The sequence below is a fragment of the Eriocheir sinensis genome, chromosome 40 (genome assembly GCF_024679095.1).
Source record: "Eriocheir sinensis breed Jianghai 21 chromosome 40, ASM2467909v1, whole genome shotgun sequence".
Taxonomy (NCBI): Eukaryota; Metazoa; Arthropoda; class Malacostraca; order Decapoda; family Varunidae; genus Eriocheir; species Eriocheir sinensis.
In genome coordinates, this window is record NC_066548.1 from 4,948,339 (window position 1) to 4,966,556 (window position 18,218).

The 18,218-nt window shown below is 44.1% G+C and overlaps 2 protein-coding genes across 6 annotated transcripts in view; both read right to left on the reverse strand.

Annotated features, from left to right (window-relative positions):
• LOC127009246 (mucin-12-like) overlaps nucleotides 1-18,218 on the reverse strand; it is a 75,918-nt gene that overhangs the window by 34,866 nt on the left and 22,834 nt on the right. The gene's annotated exons all lie outside the window — the stretch shown is intronic.
• LOC127009250 (uncharacterized) lies at nucleotides 5,407-13,009 on the reverse strand. 2 transcript variants are annotated; one of them, XM_050882132.1, is made up of 2 exons: nucleotides 12,872-13,009; nucleotides 5,407-6,769 (listed from the first exon to the last, which is right to left on the reverse strand). In XM_050882132.1, exon 2 carries the CDS (start codon nucleotides 6,762-6,764, stop codon nucleotides 5,580-5,582), a length of 1,185 nt encoding a protein of 394 aa, XP_050738089.1. In that variant the 5' UTR covers nucleotides 6,765-6,769; nucleotides 12,872-13,009; the 3' UTR covers nucleotides 5,407-5,579. The 2 variants fall into 2 exon arrangements, with proteins under 2 accessions (XP_050738089.1, XP_050738090.1); XM_050882133.1 differs by lacking the exon at nucleotides 5,407-6,769 and adding an exon at nucleotides 6,920-8,214 and having other exon boundaries at nucleotides 12,872-12,966.

An 18,218-nucleotide genomic window follows, 5' to 3' on the forward strand; every position in this document is an offset into this window, starting at 1 on the left:
CCTCTCCTCTATGTAGCCTTTCTGATAGTTTTCTTCCTCCTTGATCACTCCTTACATCGTTTCTCTTCTGTTTATTTCTCCCATTCTTCATATTTCTCGTCCTTTCCTGACTTTTTTTTTCTTGTACTTGTCAGCACGTTTTTTATTTCTCTTAACTTGCCTTTCTTCTCACCTTCCTCACTTCATCGTCGTTTTTTTTCCTTCATTCACACTTCCTTCCTTTTCCTTCTAGCGCAGCATCCCTTACTCTCTTTTTTGTTTTCTTTTGCCTTTCTTTCTTTTGTCTTTTGCGTTCTATTGTTGTTGTTTCTTGTCTTTGTCTTATCTCTTTCTTCCCATCAGCACGTCTTTTACCCATCTTCTACCTCGCCTTCTTTTTCCATGGTCATTCTTTCCATTGTTTCATTCCTTTTTGTTTTCGTCTTTTCATCTTATATTTTTTCCGTCATTACTCCCTTCATGTACTCGGCCTCTACTCCTTTAGCTGCATGATAAGGAAATGAGAAATGCTGTTTATTGATAGGGAAGAGAGAATTATATATTGGTCCTATTCTTAATCTGTTTTGTCGTTGCTCCTCCTCTTCGTCATTTTTGGACGTAGAAGTTAATTTAGGTTTTGTAATTTTCATGTGTGACCTTTTTAAATCGTTATGTATACATGTGTAGTATTTGGTGTTACATGTGGAGGTGTTTGGCTTTGTTGAAATTGGTGAGTGAACAGAGGTAGTTTTTTTTTTTTCTCTCCCCACACACACACAATATCATGAACGGAAGAGGATCGTCCCCATTTTCTCACGTTCATTCCTTTATTATTCGCTTACTCTGACGTTCGCCTTCTCACGGCCCCAAAACTCTTCCCCCAGTGCTTACTGAAGAGGACCTGAAGATGGAGCTTGTAACCTTATGCTGCTTTTCGTTTATGGCATGTTTTAGTCTCGATGGTATTTAATTTTTAATCGTATTTAATTTTTTTTTCTTCGTTTTTTTTAACTTAATTTTCGTCTTCTGCATCTTCTTTGTCTTCGTCTTTTTCTTCGTCTTCTTCTTCTTCTTCTTCTTCTTCTTCTTCTTCTTCTTCTTCTTCTTCTTCTTCTTCTTCTTCTTCTTCTTCTTCTTCTTCTTCTTCTTCTTCTTCTTCTTCTTCTTTTCCTTCTTCTTCTTCTTCTTCTTCTTCTTCTTTTCCTTCTTCTTCTTCTTCTTCTTCTTCTTCTTCTTCTTCTTCTTCTTCTTCTTCTTCTTCTTCTTCTTCTTCTTTTTCTTCTTCTTTTTTTCCTTCGTCTTCTTTTTCTTCATCTTCGTCTTCTTCGTCTTCGTTTACGTCTTTTTTTTTCTTTTGCATTTTTTGTTCTTTTTTGTTCTTGTTCTTGTTTCCTTCCTTTATATTTCTCTTTATATCCAACTTTTTTTTCTTATACTATTACTACTACTACTACTACTACTACTACTACTTCCATTATACAAAGTAGTGAAGCAGTAGCAGAGGTGGTGGTGAAAGTGATGGTCGCGATGTGATGGGGACTAACCGGTCAGCGTCAGCGATGTCGCAGTTTCCCTTTTTTACTTCCATTTTCTGCGATAGAAAATGGTATTCATCGCCTGGTCCGTGTGATAAGTGAGCAAACCCCATTTCTTTTGGTTGGCCTCGTCGAGTGACTGCTTCTTTTTCTCTCTTTCAAATTTAGACAGGGTAAACAGACAGAGGCAGAATGTAAGGAGTAAGAGAGTCAGTTATAAGAGCGCAACTAATTAGGCATTACAGTTATCTAGAGTTGGTTTATATAGACAGATATGGTACGAGAGAAAGAGGGAGAAAGGGAGGGAGAGAGAGAGAGAGAGAGAGAGAGAGAGAGAGAGAGAGAGAGAGAGAGAGAGAGAGAGAGAGAGAGAGAGAGAGGAATTAGCTAGCTCCTCTCGTAACTCCTGTAACAAAGATGTTCTGTATTACCGTATTACTTTGTTCCTGTACTGTGTTAATTAATAAACTTGTTTTTGCTTATGTATTCGTTGAAAAGATGTCTTACTGAGTTCTGATCTCCGTCCAAGCACTCAATGGATCCAGGTTAAGTATCACTCACATTGGATAATAGGTTCCATTTCAAAAGGCACAAACAATAGAAGCGTCAAAGTCAACTTAAGGCTTTATTTAGCATTAATTGCATATATTCTCTAGAAAAGCGAAGGGTGCAAGGAGACTTGGTCCATGTTTATAAATGAATGAAGGGCTTAATGAGGAATATGGTGACATGGTCATTAGGGTAGATAACCGAGTTGGACATGCAACAGTGGGTTGAAGTTAGTTATCCTCATTCTACATAAGAACGTAATAACGTAAGGAGTCTGCAATAGGCCGGTAGGCCTATACAAGGCAGCTCCTGTGAACCCCACTTAACATCGCTATCCATGGATTTACCTAATCAATTTTTTAATGTGATGTTATTGCAATTTTTGCTTATGTCCTTGTTGAATCTGAATTTATTCAGTTTAAACCCATTACTACGTGCCCTACCCGGTTCTCTTACCATCAGAACCTTATTAATATTCCCCTTGTTAAAGTTCTTCATTCATTTATGTACTTCGATCAAGTCTCCTCGCAATCTTCGCCTTTCTAGAGAATATAAGTTTAATTGTTTGTCTTTCCTCATTTGGCAAGTTTCTTAACCCGTGAATCATCTTTGTCATCCTTTTTTGTACCGATTCTATAACATTGATATCCATTCTATAGTAAGGTGACCAGAACTGAACCGTATAATCAAGATAAGGTCTAACTAATGCTAAGTATAGCGTGAGGATGACTTCGGAGCATCTGTTACTTACACTCCTTGAAATGAATCCAAGTGCCCTATTTGCTCGATTTCTAGCTTGAATGCATTGCGCCCTTGGACGGAGATAAGAACTCATTAAGACCCCAAAATCTCTCTCACACTTAGACCTGCTTATTGGAGTGTCATTTAAGCAATAATCAGGTGAGAGGCTGTTCCTACCTACACTCAGAACACTGCACTTCCTGACATTGAACTTCATCTGCCTCTTCCCCGCCCAATCATACAATCTGTTTAGTTTTTCCTAGAGAATGCTATCGTCCTGATCTGACTCAATTACTCTGCCGATCTTGGTATCTTCATCAAACTTACTAACATAAATACTAATTTTTGTATCTAAATCATTGATATAAACGATAAACATCAGTGGGCCCAGTACCGAACCTTGTGGGACCCTACTCGTAACATAGCCCTATAGTTAAATCTTTTACCATTGATTTGCACTCTGCCTCCTATTGCTAAGCCGCGCCCTGATCCAGTTAAACACTTTACTGTCTACTTCGTGAGCCTGCAATTTAAGCAACAGTCGGTGGTGAGGAACTTGGCCAAAGGCTTTATTACAATCAAGATATATTACATCATAGTTTTCATCTCGTCAATCGTCTCAATTATATATACTTATCATAGAAGGACAAGAAATTGGTGAGGCATGACCTTCCTTTCGTGAACCCATGCTACGAGTCATGAAATAAGCTATGTTCCTCTAGATGATCCCGAATGCTCCTGGCTATTGACTAAAAGCATTTTACCTATAACCGATGTTAAGCTAATAAGGTGACAGTTAGAAGTAGATGACCTATCTCCCTTTTTAAAAGTCGGCGGCACATTAACAACTTTCCATAGGCTGGGCACATAACCAGAATTCATTGACATCTTTAAAAATATCGTTTAGTGGGCCACTGAGAATCTCCTTGCAGTTCTTCAGAACTCTTGGAAATATTTCGTCAGGATCTGTCGCTTTATTTTTCTTGAACTTATCTATCTTATCCTTGACTACCTACCTGGTAATGATTGCATCCCTCAATTTGTTGCCATCCCCGCCCTCATATACTCTCAACTCGTGAGTGATTATTAGCATCCTCTTCTGCATGCATTCTAACAAGTTGATGTCCGGTTTTTAGTAAGGAAACTAGAGCTGCACCGCATAATCGAAATGAATTGCAACTAATGCTAAATATAGCCTCAAGATGACTTAGCGCTTCTATTGTTTATGCTTCTTGAAATGAAACCCATTATCGGATTTGCGTGTTTCTTAACCTGAATACATCGAGTTCTTGGAAGGAGATTAGGACTCACTTACACACATACGGAAATCCCTCTCACTTCTGGACCTGCTGAAGGAAGTGGTATTTTAAGAATACTTATGTAATGGGTTATTCCTGCCCATACTCAAATACCACACTTCCCAACATTGAGCTCCATCTTCCCTGTCAATTCATAGAGTCAGTCAAGCTCGTCCTGCAGTACTTTTCAGTTAGACTCATCTATGAAGTCTGATAGGGCGGGGCCCACTTGGGGAGTCCGCTGGCCATGTAGCTGCCGAAGCATACTCATTGTATACAGAATATTTGAAACACAATTTCAAGTACTACAAGTACTACAGTTTCAAGTATATACTATATGAGAGGGAGAATGATGTAGTGGGGATGATGGGCTGTGAGCATGTTCGGGCCCCTCCCAAATGGACTTCATATTTGTGTCGGACTATAGCATCCTTATTTGATTCAGTTAATCTGCCTACCTTCGTATCATTTAATAATACACTGACATCACTATTTGTTCCCTAGTCCAAATCATTATATATATATATATATATATATATATATATATATATATATATATATATATATATATATATATATATATATATATATAATGTACCTGGGGGGTGGATGAATGTGCTCAGAGCCTGGGTAAGTTTCAAACAAAGAACAGACAACTCCGCAGAAGCGTACAGGATACATTAGTTTTAAAACAATGGCAGTTAATGATGTGTTTGAAATGTTTATGAGACAAAGTCCTCCATTACATTATTTTTTTCTCCTTACGCACCTCTAGTGATCAGCTCACGTACCCCCAGGGGTGCGCGCACCACACTTTGGGAACCGCTGGTTTAGAGGATTCATTACATCTAGTCGGGAGGCCTCACTATTGCCACTCTTCGTAAGACTGTTTGCTGCTTTCAAAATGTATGCATCTTATTTATCGTTACTTTGACACTGGTAACTTACCAAATTTATTATTGAAATTTACGAACATGGTATTTAGAAATCATCAAGTGGAAGCTTATAATAGAATTAAATATGATGAATATTTTAACTGATTGCAGCGTCTAGACACTGCCGTGCCATCTCGTCTGATTGCGTCACCTATTTGATGAAAAAAGAAATGAGAAGACTACCAGTGCACGGGTCAACTGGAGGACCGTCAGTGAATCACAGGAAAAGGGATTCACTAACTGCTCCCAAAAAGCCAGGAGATAAACGCTGCAAGGCCGCCTTGGGGCATGGTGTTACGTTCTCAATCCTCAGTTCATTAATAAATATTTTCATTATTTGGACAGAGTAAGGTTTAGTAATAATAACAATTTTATATTGGCAAATAATTTCATTAGAAATTCAGGCGTTTTCAGTACCCAGCTGTTTTGCACATTTGTATACATATGAGGTGATAGACAGTCATTTATGTGTACAAAAGAACTGGAACAGGTTCGTGTGTTTTTGTTTCCCTGACAGAGGAGTGATAACTTCTGTCAATATCTTAACCGCTATAAGGGTTGAAGGGCTTAGCTGGAGCATTGTAGTTGTAGCCAGTATTACAGTCCGGTTGGGCGGTGTATGTGGTGGTGACCGTGTTGTACACTCGGTTGTAGGTGGTGGATGTCACATAGTTGGTTCGGTAGACCACGCTGGTGACGTACTGAGTGCGTGTCTGGCCGGGTAAATACTGGGTGCTGTAAGCAGTGCGGGTGTTGGTCACGTACTGCGTCTGAGCTGGCTGGTACAGAGTGGTGTAGATGATACGCTGCGAATAGATGGTCGTGGGCACCACCTGCGTCGACACTTGAGTTTTAACCACCTGCTGGGGCACTGTGACTACCCTGGTGTTGTACTGAGGCACCTGCTGCGTGCGGTAGACGGTGGACACCTGCTGCTGCACTTGTGTGCGGGTGACGTACTGGGTCTGGGTGTTGGTAAGCACCACCTCCGAGTAGATGGTGGTGGTGACGGGCACCACGTTGGTGGAGGTGATGTACCGGGTCTGACCCGGCTGGGTGATGTATTGCGTGTTGACGTTGGTTCGATACACGGTGGTTGTGAGGTAAACATCTTGAGCAGGGACGACGACAGTCGAATAAGCTGTTCTGTATTCAGTTCTTGCAACTGTGCGCGTCTGTCCCGGGAGCTGCTGGGTCCTGGTGACGTACTGTGTCTGGAAGACTGTACTATACACCTGCTGGGGCACCACTTGGGTGGACACCACATTTCTGACGATGGTGCTCGGTACCTGCTGGATGCGTGTGGAGTACCTGGTCTGGTACTGAACCTGGGGGCGGACAACCTCTTGGGTGCGAGTGACGTAGTTGACCTGAGGCGGGAGGGTGATCACCTGCGTGCGGATGTTCTCTTGCGTACGAGTCACCGTCGCCGTCTGATACACGACGGACGGGATCTGTTGGGTCCGCACCACCTCTGAATAGACGGTGGTGTAGACTTGCTGAGTTCTGTAGTCAGTTTGGGTGATGTATTGCACATCATTGTTGTAGACAGTTGAAGGAATCACTTGAGTCGAGTATCGGGTTTGTGTATGGTAGATGGTGGAGGGCTGACAGTAAGATTGGGTAGGGGGAAGATAGCCCCCAAAAGAGGGCTGAAGACCTCCTAGCCGGTCAGCAGCGATTCCCCTGGTGTAAACCACCAGCAGCAGCACCAAGGGCGTCCACATCCTCCCTGAAACAAACGGCGACTTGTCATTAGTATGTGGAAAGGAAATAAATATGGATGTTTATCAAGGAAAAAATACATAGAAATGACATTTGATACTTACGAAAAGAACATGGGGGAACATAAAGAGATAGCTGGACATTTGAAACCACTGACTTATAAGAATTATTTTTTTAATTGTTTGTCGACATCAAGTGGTTGAAAATACATCCTTGACGGCAGATAACCAAACATTCATGGCTTGGTGAGGATCTCATGGTACACAGTAAAGAATGTAAGAAAATGGATTTGTAAATTATTTCCCGTAATTAAAAGGCACAGAAGGCCTGTTGTAGTTATATCCAGTCTGTCCGCAAGTTCCACTGACGGTCTGGGTAACGGTGACCTGCTGGGGCTGGTTGACTGTCTGGTACACGACCTGCTGCCGGTACTGAGTCTGCAGCTGCTGTTGGGTGACAACGCGGTCCTGGCCGGGGACTTGCACCACCGAGGTGCGGGTCACCTCCTGGGTCTGGTAGACCGGAGCGGGAGTGACATATTGGGTCTGGACCACTGTCTGCACCTGGGTGAAGGGCTGCACCTGGGTCCTATAGATTGTGGTGTAGATAGTGGTAGGCACCACCTGGGTCCGTACCACCTCTTGGGGAACCACCTGTGTTTGGACTTGGGTCTGAGTGACGACGTTAGTGCGGTAGACCACTTGTTCTCGTGTAGCGTAAGCGTTTTCGTAGCGGGTGTTGACGGAGGTGTAGGGGATGACCTGCTGGCGCTGGACCACGGTGGTGCGGACAACATCCTGGCCCCGAACCACGCTGGTCTGGACCACCTGACGGTAGCTAGTGGAAGTGACGTAGCGGGTATTGGCGGGCTGCTGCTGGCGGACCACGGAGGTCTGGACCACGGTCTGCACGCGGGTGCGAACTACGTCCGGTCCGGGCACGGACACGTACTGGGTCTGTTGTACGAACTGTGTTTGATAGTTGACGACAGGTGTGGTAACTGTCTGAATCTGTGTGCGGGTGACTTCTACAGGCACAACCTGTGTCTGCACCTGAGTCTGGGTGACGTAGCTGACTTGAGGCACGACACGGGTCGTGGTGATGTAGCGGACCTCTTGGCGTGGAGGGCTGGGGATGGTCTGGGTCACAACTCGGTCCACGTAACGGACAGTGGTCTGCTGGACCACACTGGTCTGGTATTGGATTTGCGTCTGGACATTAGTCCGATATAGCGTGGTTGGGATCACTTGCTGTCTGACGAGGGTTGTGGTAATGTACCGAGTGTCAACCTGGTTGACGGTCTGGATGGCGATGGAAGTTTGGTATCTTGTGTCGATCACCGCGGAGGTGACAGTCTCGCACACCGGCTCTGGTCTGGGTGGAAGATAACCTCCCTGGGGCAAGGCAGAGGCCAGGGCGGCCAGCAGCAGCGTCGCCGTCAAGCGCCACATTCTGCAATAAAGAGAAATTCCACAGGTTAGAGCAGCGGTGATTGGAACCCCCGCGTCTCGCCAACTCATTTGGGAATAAAGTCCAATCACGCGCCGCTCCCCTGTGCAATTTCTCCGTGCTTTGTGGGTTGTGGGCCGACCTGTGAGGACTTTATCGCCCAGATGAGCCGCGAGACGCCTTTTCGTAGTTATTTCATGATTCATAAGTTAAAGTTTTCCATTGTAGCATCAGAAGCCAATAGTCTTTCTACAGTGCAACACTTATTCAATATCTGCCAGTAGTCATTCATAATCATGTCTGGTAGTAAACAAAGTGTATTGAGACGCTATTTTGTCATAAAAGTTGATGTTTCGAGTCTAAGGATTTGAAACTCTTTCCTTACTCCTCTTTTTCATTGTATTTGTATGTTTCGTTTATTCGGTCTCGACAGACTCCACTGAGCTGCAGAAGCATTAGGTCATGATGTAGGGATTCTGACAGTACATGCAGCAACTATATTATCTTCCCTCTGCTCTGTGGCAAAGATATCACGCCTCATCTCTGAACACCGAAGAGATGTATCGCTCATGTTCTCACCCTTACTTGTCCTGAGTCCCAAATTACTCCCAGACTTTGTGTGTGGCCGAGTGTTGCCTTCCCCTCAAATTCACAATCTGCGGTCCAAATTATCTGAGTTCCCCTTCCTGCCCCGGTACGTCCCATATTGCAGTTTCGCAAAGTCGATCATGGATTACCTACAGACACCATAGGATCCAATTCAAGAGAAAGAGGAAGAGGAAGAAGAAGAAAAGAAGAAGAAGAAGAAGAAGAAGAAAAATTATAAAAAAAATAGGAAAACAACAAGAGAATGAAAAAAGAAAAGAGAAAAAAAAGAGAAAGAACAGGAGAAGGTTTTATACGAAGAGTTAGCAATTAATTATTTCAACGGGAAGTAGGGATGGGTGGTCTTGCACATTACTCTGGATTGGGTGAGGGAAAGGAGGCGAGGGGGAGGAATGCAGAAGACTGACTTTAACCACCCATTATTACTATACGGGAGAGACATTACCACCCTTCTGAGAGAGAGAGAGAGAGAGAGAGAGAGAGAGAGAGAGAGAGAGAGAGAGAGAGAGAGAGAGAGAGAGAGAGAGAGAGAATGGGGATCAACTTGGATCGATATGAAATTCAATACTAACAGAATAAACCCCTCTCAGTAAAAAGAGAAGGCAACTAATTATGAACAAGAAAGCCTCGTTGGAAAGGATACTCGAGCCTACTACTGAATATGCGCAATGTCGAAAGAAAGAGAAAGGCTTGGCGGTGTCAGGTTCATTATCAGGTGAAGGGAGAAGTGTAAGAGGTCTCGTAAAAGGAAAGGAGGAGATTGAGGAGGAGGAGGAGGAGGAGGAAAGACTGGAACAGCAGGGAAGGAATGAGGAGGAAAAGGAAAGACGGTGAGGAACAGAAGCTGAAGATTGAGGAGGAGGAGAAGGAAAGACAAGAACAGCAACGGAGGAAAGATGAGGAAAAGAAAAGACATTGAGGAAAACCAGAAAATAAAAGATGGTGAGGAACAGCCGTGGAGGAATGAGAAAAAGAAACATGAGGAACAAAAGCAGAGGAATGAGATGGAGAAGGAAAGACATTGAAAAAGCAGAACCAGAGAAATGAGAAAAAAAAGACGTGAGGAAAAAGTAGTAGAGGAATGAGAAAGAGAATTAAAGACGTTGATGAACAGCCCCGGAGGAGTGAGAACAGGTGAAAGGGAATTTGAGAGAAAGTGCTGTTAAATATCACGAAAAATTTAATTTACTATTTAAACGAAATGGCTAAAGAGAGACTGAAGATACTCGGATTGTGAAAGATATGTTGGAGGAAAGAAGAATAAATATGAACAGAGAGAGAGAGAGAGAGAGAGAGAGAGAGAGAGAGAGAGAGAGAGAGAGAGAGAGAGAGAGAGAGAGAGAGAGAGAGAGAGAGAGAGAGAGAGAGAGAGAGAGAGAGAGAGAGAGAGAGAGAGAGAGAGAGAGAGAGAGAGAGAGAGAGAGAGAGAGACCGCTTAGGTCATGCCGTGATAGCAATGTACGGAGCAGAAAACAAAGTAGGTAAAGAAAATAATTAGAAAAAACTAAACCATAAAGGAGAAAATGATAAACACACACACACACACACACACACACACACACACACACACACACACACACACACACACACACACACACACACACACACACACAGGCACTCCTTAAATCAGCTCACCACCAAAGACGTTGCGCAAGGAGATGCAGACGAAGCTCACGATCAGAAAGTGCGGAAGTGTTAGCGAGAGAAAGAAATTGTGTAACACTAATGTTGACTGAAGCAGCTTGTATGGAGGGAACTCTGGAGATGGGGGGGAGAGGAGGGAGGAAAGAGAGAGGAGCAGAGGAAGACGAGGAAAAGAGAGAGGAGGAGTAGGAGAGGTTCGAGGAGGTGAAGGAAAGGGAGAGTCTGAGGGAAGTGAGTAAAGGAAGGGCAGTGGAGGAGAAGGGAGAAAGGATGCTGGGAGAGGAAAGGAACGGGTCTGAGAGAGCGGAGAAAGGGATGACATGGCAAGAGAAGACATGGGCGTACGGAGAGGGAAAAAAACCCACGAAGAGAATGTGGTTATTGAAGAGATGGGAGTAGGAGAGGTGGTGAGGCAGACAGATAGTTAAGTGAGAGGGAGGTATTGAGGGTTTTGGATGGGAGTGGAGGGGTAAGAGAAGGGCAGGTTAGGGAGGAAGGAAGGGAGATAACTAATGATATGATTTCGGAAGGGAGTGACGAAGAGGTGGTATTTTAGGTATAGTAAAAGGAGATGGAGCTCAAGGGTCGTTGGACGGGAAGGGAGAAGGGTAAAAGGGGGTGTCAGGGAGGAAGGGGAGGAGGATGTAGTTCAGGGAGAGAGTAAAGGAAGAGAAGATTAAAAAGGGGCTCTTGAAGGGAATGGAAAGGGAGAAGAGGCATGGATAGGGAGGAGGGAAAGATGAGAGAGAAGGGAAATTCAGGGGGAGGAGAGGTGGATGTTCAGGCAGGGTCAGGGGAAGTTCAAGATTATTTTTGGGAAAGAGAATGGAAAGGGAGAGAAGGGAGGTCAGGGGGGAAGGGAACCGAAGAGAATGTGGTTTAAGCGGGATTGGAGGAGGAGAGGAAATGGTTCAGGCAGAAAGTAAAATGAGAGGGAGTTAAAAAGGGGTTTTGGAAAGGAGTGAAGAGAGAGAAAAGGGAAGTTGAAAAAGGAAGGGATGGGGAGAGAATATGTTTTAGAAAAGGATATGTAAAGAAGAGGCGGCATTAAAAGCACAGAAGAAGGGTATAGGGAGATGATGTGATGCTTGAAGGTAAAGGAAGAGGAGAGAAGGGGATGTTATAGAGGAAGAGAAAGGGAAAGAATATGTTTTAGAAAAGGATATGTTAAGAAGAGGTGGTTTTTCAGGTAGGGAGTAAGGGGAAAGGAAGACAAATGGATGTTTGAAAGTAAAGGAAAGGGTAGAGAAGGGGAGATTATGGAGGAGGAAAAGGGGAGAGAATATGTTTAAGGAAAGGATATTAAGAGTAGAGGAGTTATTTCAGGCAGAGAGTAAGGAAGAAAGGGATATAAAGAGGGTCTTGGAAAGGAAGAGAGGGGTAGAGAGAGGGAGGTAAGGAGGAATAAAAAGAAGAGTTGGAGAGAAAGGAGTTAGAAAGGAAATGGAACTAGAGAGAAAGGTAGGTTAGAAAGGAGGGGAAGGAAAGGGGAGAGAGAGAGGAGGTGAGAAAGGAAGGAAGCAGAATGAGAGGGAGAAGCTGAGGTCAGGAAGAAAAGAAGAAAAAGGGAGAGAAAGATAAGTTAGAAAGGGAGGGAATGGAATGAGAGAGAGAGAGAGAGAGAGAGAGAGAGAGAGAGAGAGAGAGAGAGAGAGAGAGAGAGAGAGAGAAGTTAGAAGAGAATGGAATGGAATGAAAGAGAAAGGGAAGGCAAGAGGCGTGGCTCGGTATATCATAATGGCTGCTCTCCCTGACCTTTTTTTTTGCGCGTGCTGACCTCAGAAGAGACTCAAGGCACCGGCGAGTGGTATGTCAGTTAATAAAAAAAATGACAATTATCTTTAATGATTCGAGAAGTAAGGTCACGTGACTAACGAGCAGGGTGCGGGGCGGTCAAGGAAGCGGCGAGGATGTGTTTACTTGCTTAGTCATGGGGCGCGCACACACACACGCACACTCTCTCTCTCTCTCTCTCTCTCTCTCACACACACACACACACACACACACACACACCGCAGCCATAAACAAAAATCAATCTCTCCTTCCCGACATGAATAACTCAGCGAGCGAGCGAGTGTTCGTATCAACTGTATGGACTTTATCCGCAAACCACTAAAGAGCAGCGAGCCAGACAAGAACCAGACAGACACGACGATGATGACGACTACGATGATGCAGATGATTATGATTTTGTTCTTGCTTCGTCACGTATAGGCTCGTCAGACGCACAGGGGAGGAGGCATGATCGCCAACCAAAACCTGTTCACTCATCACACTTAGAGTCGACGTTCCACTAAGTACACTTCGACGACGATGATGACGATGGCGAAGAAGTGGAGATGATGGTCCACGTATCCACTCCTCCAGGTGTCTCAGCAGTGTGGGTAAAACAGTAAGAGTAATCACCCACCTGGAGTGTTAAGTAAGACTGGAGCGGACTCTGGTATCTCTCCAGCAAGAGTGTCTTAGCCGAAGCCGCACACCAGTATTTATACACGCCGGTGCAGGAGAAGGGGAATTTTGGACGGGCGGGAGCCAGGGAGCGAACGGCGAAGGGGAGGAGGAGGCGAAGGGGAGAGAGCGACCGGGGGGATGAAGGAGAAGGGGAGAAGCTGGAAAAGTCGAAGGAGGTGGGAAGGAGGGAAGGGGGGAAGGAAGGAGGGCTGAGGAGTGGGTTAAGTGTTGAGGGACATGGTTCGAAGAAGAGGCTCTTTGACACACATTGGTTAGTCCGCTTTGTTGATTTTCCGTGTTGTTGATGGAAGCGATGAAGGGCGTCTGTGGTATGGGCTAAGTCCTTTCATACACACACACACACACACACACACACACACACACACACACACACACACACACACACACACAGCCCCCACTAACACATCCTCATGCTACTTTCCCTCTCTGTATCTCCTTATTGGATGAAATGGTTTTTAGGGGAGGGAGAGGGAGGCAGGAAGGGGAGAGGATCAGATGAAGGGTTGGTAACAGTGTGCATGCTAGCTACTCTGGATTCATATTTGGTCCTCGTTTTGGGGGGGCTCGGGGTGAGAAGATAGTCAAACCACACACCTGTATCCTGGGGCGTAATCCTTTCTACGGTCGACTGAATGTGAAAAGGAAAGTAGTTCTGGTTGAAGGAGAATGGATTAGAAGGGACAGTGACCGAGAAATAGAGTACCCCTCGGATGCTGAGATATGCGGCTTTAGTGTGGGTGATGTATAGTCCGTGGGTATGAAACAAAGTACTGGAAGGAAGAAAAAAAAAGACAAGAACGTGGAGATGAGATTTTTGAGGTTAGAGATTGGCGGAAAAGACTGGCACGTGCGTCCAGGTATGCAATCAAATAATGAAGACGAGTTGGCCGAACAGGAAAGCAGGTGAGAGTGGGTCGTAGATGTACACTTTCCCTTGACCCGAGGCCGAAGCTAACTCTTCACACAGGGAAAAATTTGTTTATTTATTTTTAATGGCTTGGTGTGTGTTTTTTAAGCTGCCACTACTGTATCCGAATAATTTAGGTCTTTTCTTCTCTCCTTGATCTCTGTTGGCACCAGATTTTACAGTTTAGTTATGTATGGCCTACCGCACTAACAAGCTGTATATCGTTTGTAGCATTAGGTTTGAAAATGTTCCTTTTGATATCACGTTGTTGTTGTTTTTTATACAACAACAAAGGAGACAGCTCAATGGCACAAAAGAAGGAAACAATAATAAAAAAAGCCGGCTACTCGCTACTCTTAAAACACTTCTTTATCACACTTTGCTCCTCTTCTCTATCTCTTCTTCCTCCAGTTATTCACCCTCCCTCCATGTCTCTTGTCATGCTTTCACTTTCCTCCTTCCGCCCAATCTCTTATTATTGTCTTGGCTTCGATTTATGTTTCCTCTCCCCTGCAGGTTCTCCCTCTCGTTGCATCCTCCAACCTCACGTCCATCTCCTCTCGTGAATATAGATAAAAAGTTTTTGTTTCTCTTCGACGTACTTCTTGTCATCACCCCAAAGGTCGTAGGCTTATATTTCATCTCATTCATCATCATTCATTTCATCCCCCTTCTTCACGTCCATATCCCCTCGTGAATATGAATAAAAGTTTTTGTTTCTCTTCGACGTACTTCTTGTCATCACCCCAAAGTTCGTAGATTTATATTTCATCTCATTCATCATCATTCATTTCATCCTCCTTCTTCACGTCCATCTCCTCCCGTGAATATGGATAAAAAGTTTTTGTTTCTCTGCGACGTTCCTCTTGTCATCACCCCAAAGTTCGTAGATTTATATTTCATCTCATTCATCATCATTCATTTCATCCCCCTTCTTCACGTCCATATCCTCTCGTGAATATGGATAAAAGTTTTTGTTTCTGTGCGACGTTCCTCTTGTCATCACCCCAAAGTTCATAGGTTTATATTTCATCTCAAACATGAAGATCTTTTACGCCTCTCCTTTACTTGACTGATATTTTTGTCCGCCTTTCCTTTGCATCATTTCAACATTCTTTCTCGTAGTCATTCTCTTTGTAATCATAGCCCTCATAGTTTTCTTTAAAGTAATAGCGACAAATATGATAACAATAAAAGTAAAAATAAGAAGCTGCAATAATAGATCAACAGCGCCAATTAAATTCACTAATGAGGGTTGATGGACGTATTGCAGCGCCCACACCAAATTGTTTAGCGTGATTCGGGCGGCGGGAGACAAACAGCAGGAACGAAAGCGTCGCGCCGAGCTAAGAGGCCAAAGGAAGAAGATGAAAATGGTGGCAAGCGTGGCGTGGAGATGGGAAGGGTGACGTTGTTATTTTCTGCTGACTGCTCTTCTTTTATCTTCCTCTCTCCCTCTCTCCGTGTTTGTGTGTGTACGTGTGTTGTAATGAATATGGGGGAAGACGAGGCGTTAAGTATAGTTTTTTATTTTTTTGTGTGTGTGTGTGTTTGCTTGCTTGCTTCAGTCTTTCTGCTTGGCTTCGTTTATACATGTCTTTCTTTTTTTCTTTCTTTACTTTTATTCTTTTTCTTTCTTTCTCTTTTCTTTGATTCTTTCTTTCTTTCTCTCTTTCTTTTTCTTTCTTTCTTTCTCTTATGCTTTAGCCACATCCTCTACACACACACACACACACACACACACACACACACACCACATAAATGAAACCTATCAATCATTTTTTTTCTTTTTTTTTTCTTCTTACACGCTCCTCATCATCTCTGTCTCACACACACTCTCACACTTTCGGCGTTGGAAGTGTGGAGCAAGAGAAGTGGAGTGACGTGTGGTAAGTATGTGTGTGTGTGTGTGTGTTTTACGATGAGAGTTTATGGTGAAGGTGTAAGAGTATATGGTGAAGGTATATTATATAGAGAGAGAGAGAGAGAGAGAGAGAGAGAGAGAGAGAGAGAGAGAGAGAGAGAGAGAGGATGAAATACACCGAGATATTGACAAAATGTGGATAAAAGAGACAGACTGACAGAACCCCCCCCCCTTTCCCCTCCCCCCCCCCCACACACACACACTCACATAGAAAGACTGGAATGAAAACTTGTCAAACTACTCATACAAGTTTATTAGAGTCGTGAGAGATGAGGCGTATGAAGGGAAGGTCTAGAGGGATGGATTTTGAAAGTGACTACGCGTTGAAAGTGAAAAAAAGGAGAGTTGAAACAGTGACTTGTAAGGGAAGACGTGAAAGGGATTCGTGGGACTGGACGGCGATGGTGGAGGGAGAGGAACGGAGAAAGGGAGGAGTGGAGAAGGTGGATATGCGGAGGGGAGTGTGAGAAGGAGGCAAGAAAAGCTGAAGGGGATGATGGATGGCAAGAAAAGTGGAGATAGGAGGAGAGAGGAGATGCATGGATGGGTGAGGAAAGGGAGGAGGGATTGGAGGCGTGTAGACGATGAGCCGCGAAGGTAAGGAGTGGGAAAAAAAGGAGAGGTAATTCAGAGGAGTCATAAAAAAAAAATGTAGGTTAATGGTGTGAGACTGTCTTAGACCCCATATTCCCCTGTTTCTGGCTGTCTAGAGGCTATCGGTTACTCGGTATAGTATTTGCACGAACCTACACGTTCATACATATATAGACAGACATTCACACATTCATGGAGAAATAGACATTCACACACTCATACATATATAGACATGTGCATGGAAACATTGACACATACATACAGTAATACATACATACATCGTACATACATACATACATACATACATATATACATGCATACATACGATACTTATTATTATTATTATTGGTTCTCATCAACTTGCTTGCCTCATGACGTAGACAATTACTATTTTCACACACACACACACACACACACACACACACACACACACACACGAAAACAAATATTGCTCACACCCCGAAACAACACACACAAGGCCTCGAGGTGCATGCAGACAGGTGTACGCGTGAGGGGGAGGAAGAAGTAACACACATGCGCTCTCGACATGTAAACACCGTGAGTGGGTCGTCACACGTGAAATATTCTGTCGAGCGGCCGACCATAGAAAAAACAAATATATTCCATCCTGACCGTTACACCTCCTCTTATCGACTTATAACCATTTGGTGTTCCGCTAATGGTCCCTGTTGTTTTTTTTTTTTTTTTTACGTTGCCTGTTGCGCCTCTTCCTCGTCGCTCCTTTTGATGACAAGTGATCATTCCAATTAACAAAAAATACACCCGTCTATCTCCTCTCGAATCATTGGTAGCGTAAAAGGGGATTGTCTCCTTATGACACTAAATTCACTTATGATTTGATGTTTACCGCAATTGTTCCTGTTGACAACCTTCTATTGCACATTCAACAAAGTAATTTCTGTTTTGCACCTGTGAGCGTAACCTGCTTCCGTGTTTACCTGCAGCGTTAAGGACTCATTAAATTTATTGGTCACGGATGAAAATAATCTTCACTAAGCCATTTTTTGGGTCGGACGTTTCCCGGTTGCAGCGACGGGCCAAATTTGTGGCTTTACCGTGTAGCAGCGACCGGCCAAATTTGTGGCTTTACCGTGTAGCAGCGACCGGCCAAATTTGTGGCTTTACCGTGTAGCAGCGACCGGCCAAATTTGTGGCTTTACCGTGTAGCAGCGACCGGCCAAATTTGTGGCTTTACCGTGTAGCAGCGACCGGCCAAATTTGTGGCTTTACCGTGTAGCAGCGACCGGCCAAATTTGTGGCTTTACCGTGTAGCAGCGACCGGCCAAATTTGTGGCTTTACCGTGTAGCAGCGACCGGCCAAATTTGTGGCTTTACCGTGTAGCAGCGACCGGCCAAATTTGTGGCTTTACCGTGTAGCAGCGACGGGCCAAATTTGTGGCTTTACCGTGTAGCAGCGACGGGCCAAATTTGTGCCATGGTATAATCCCCCAAAATAGATGATACATAATCTGATCACAAATACTTTGATATATATTATGAAATGGTTTGTGTGAGGGATGATTTTTTCTCATTTTTCTCGCTTAGAGGGACCATTAAGAAACATGATCCCCGCTGCTACCGGGTTAGGGATGCAAGAAGCCACCCATTACCCTTGTTGACTTTGGATACGTTGCGCATAATGAGGTGAAAGGAACCTGTTTCGGCTCTCCGTTGTGATTCTTCCACGCGCTTCACTTATTACAACACAGAACTCCTTCGATACGCAAGAAAAAAAGCTGCAGCCAATGACTTCTAATTCTTACATGTCTTTCCCTGTCAACTCTCGTCCAGTGCACGACCATCACCATAGCCAGCAGTCCCAGATTATCGTACTCA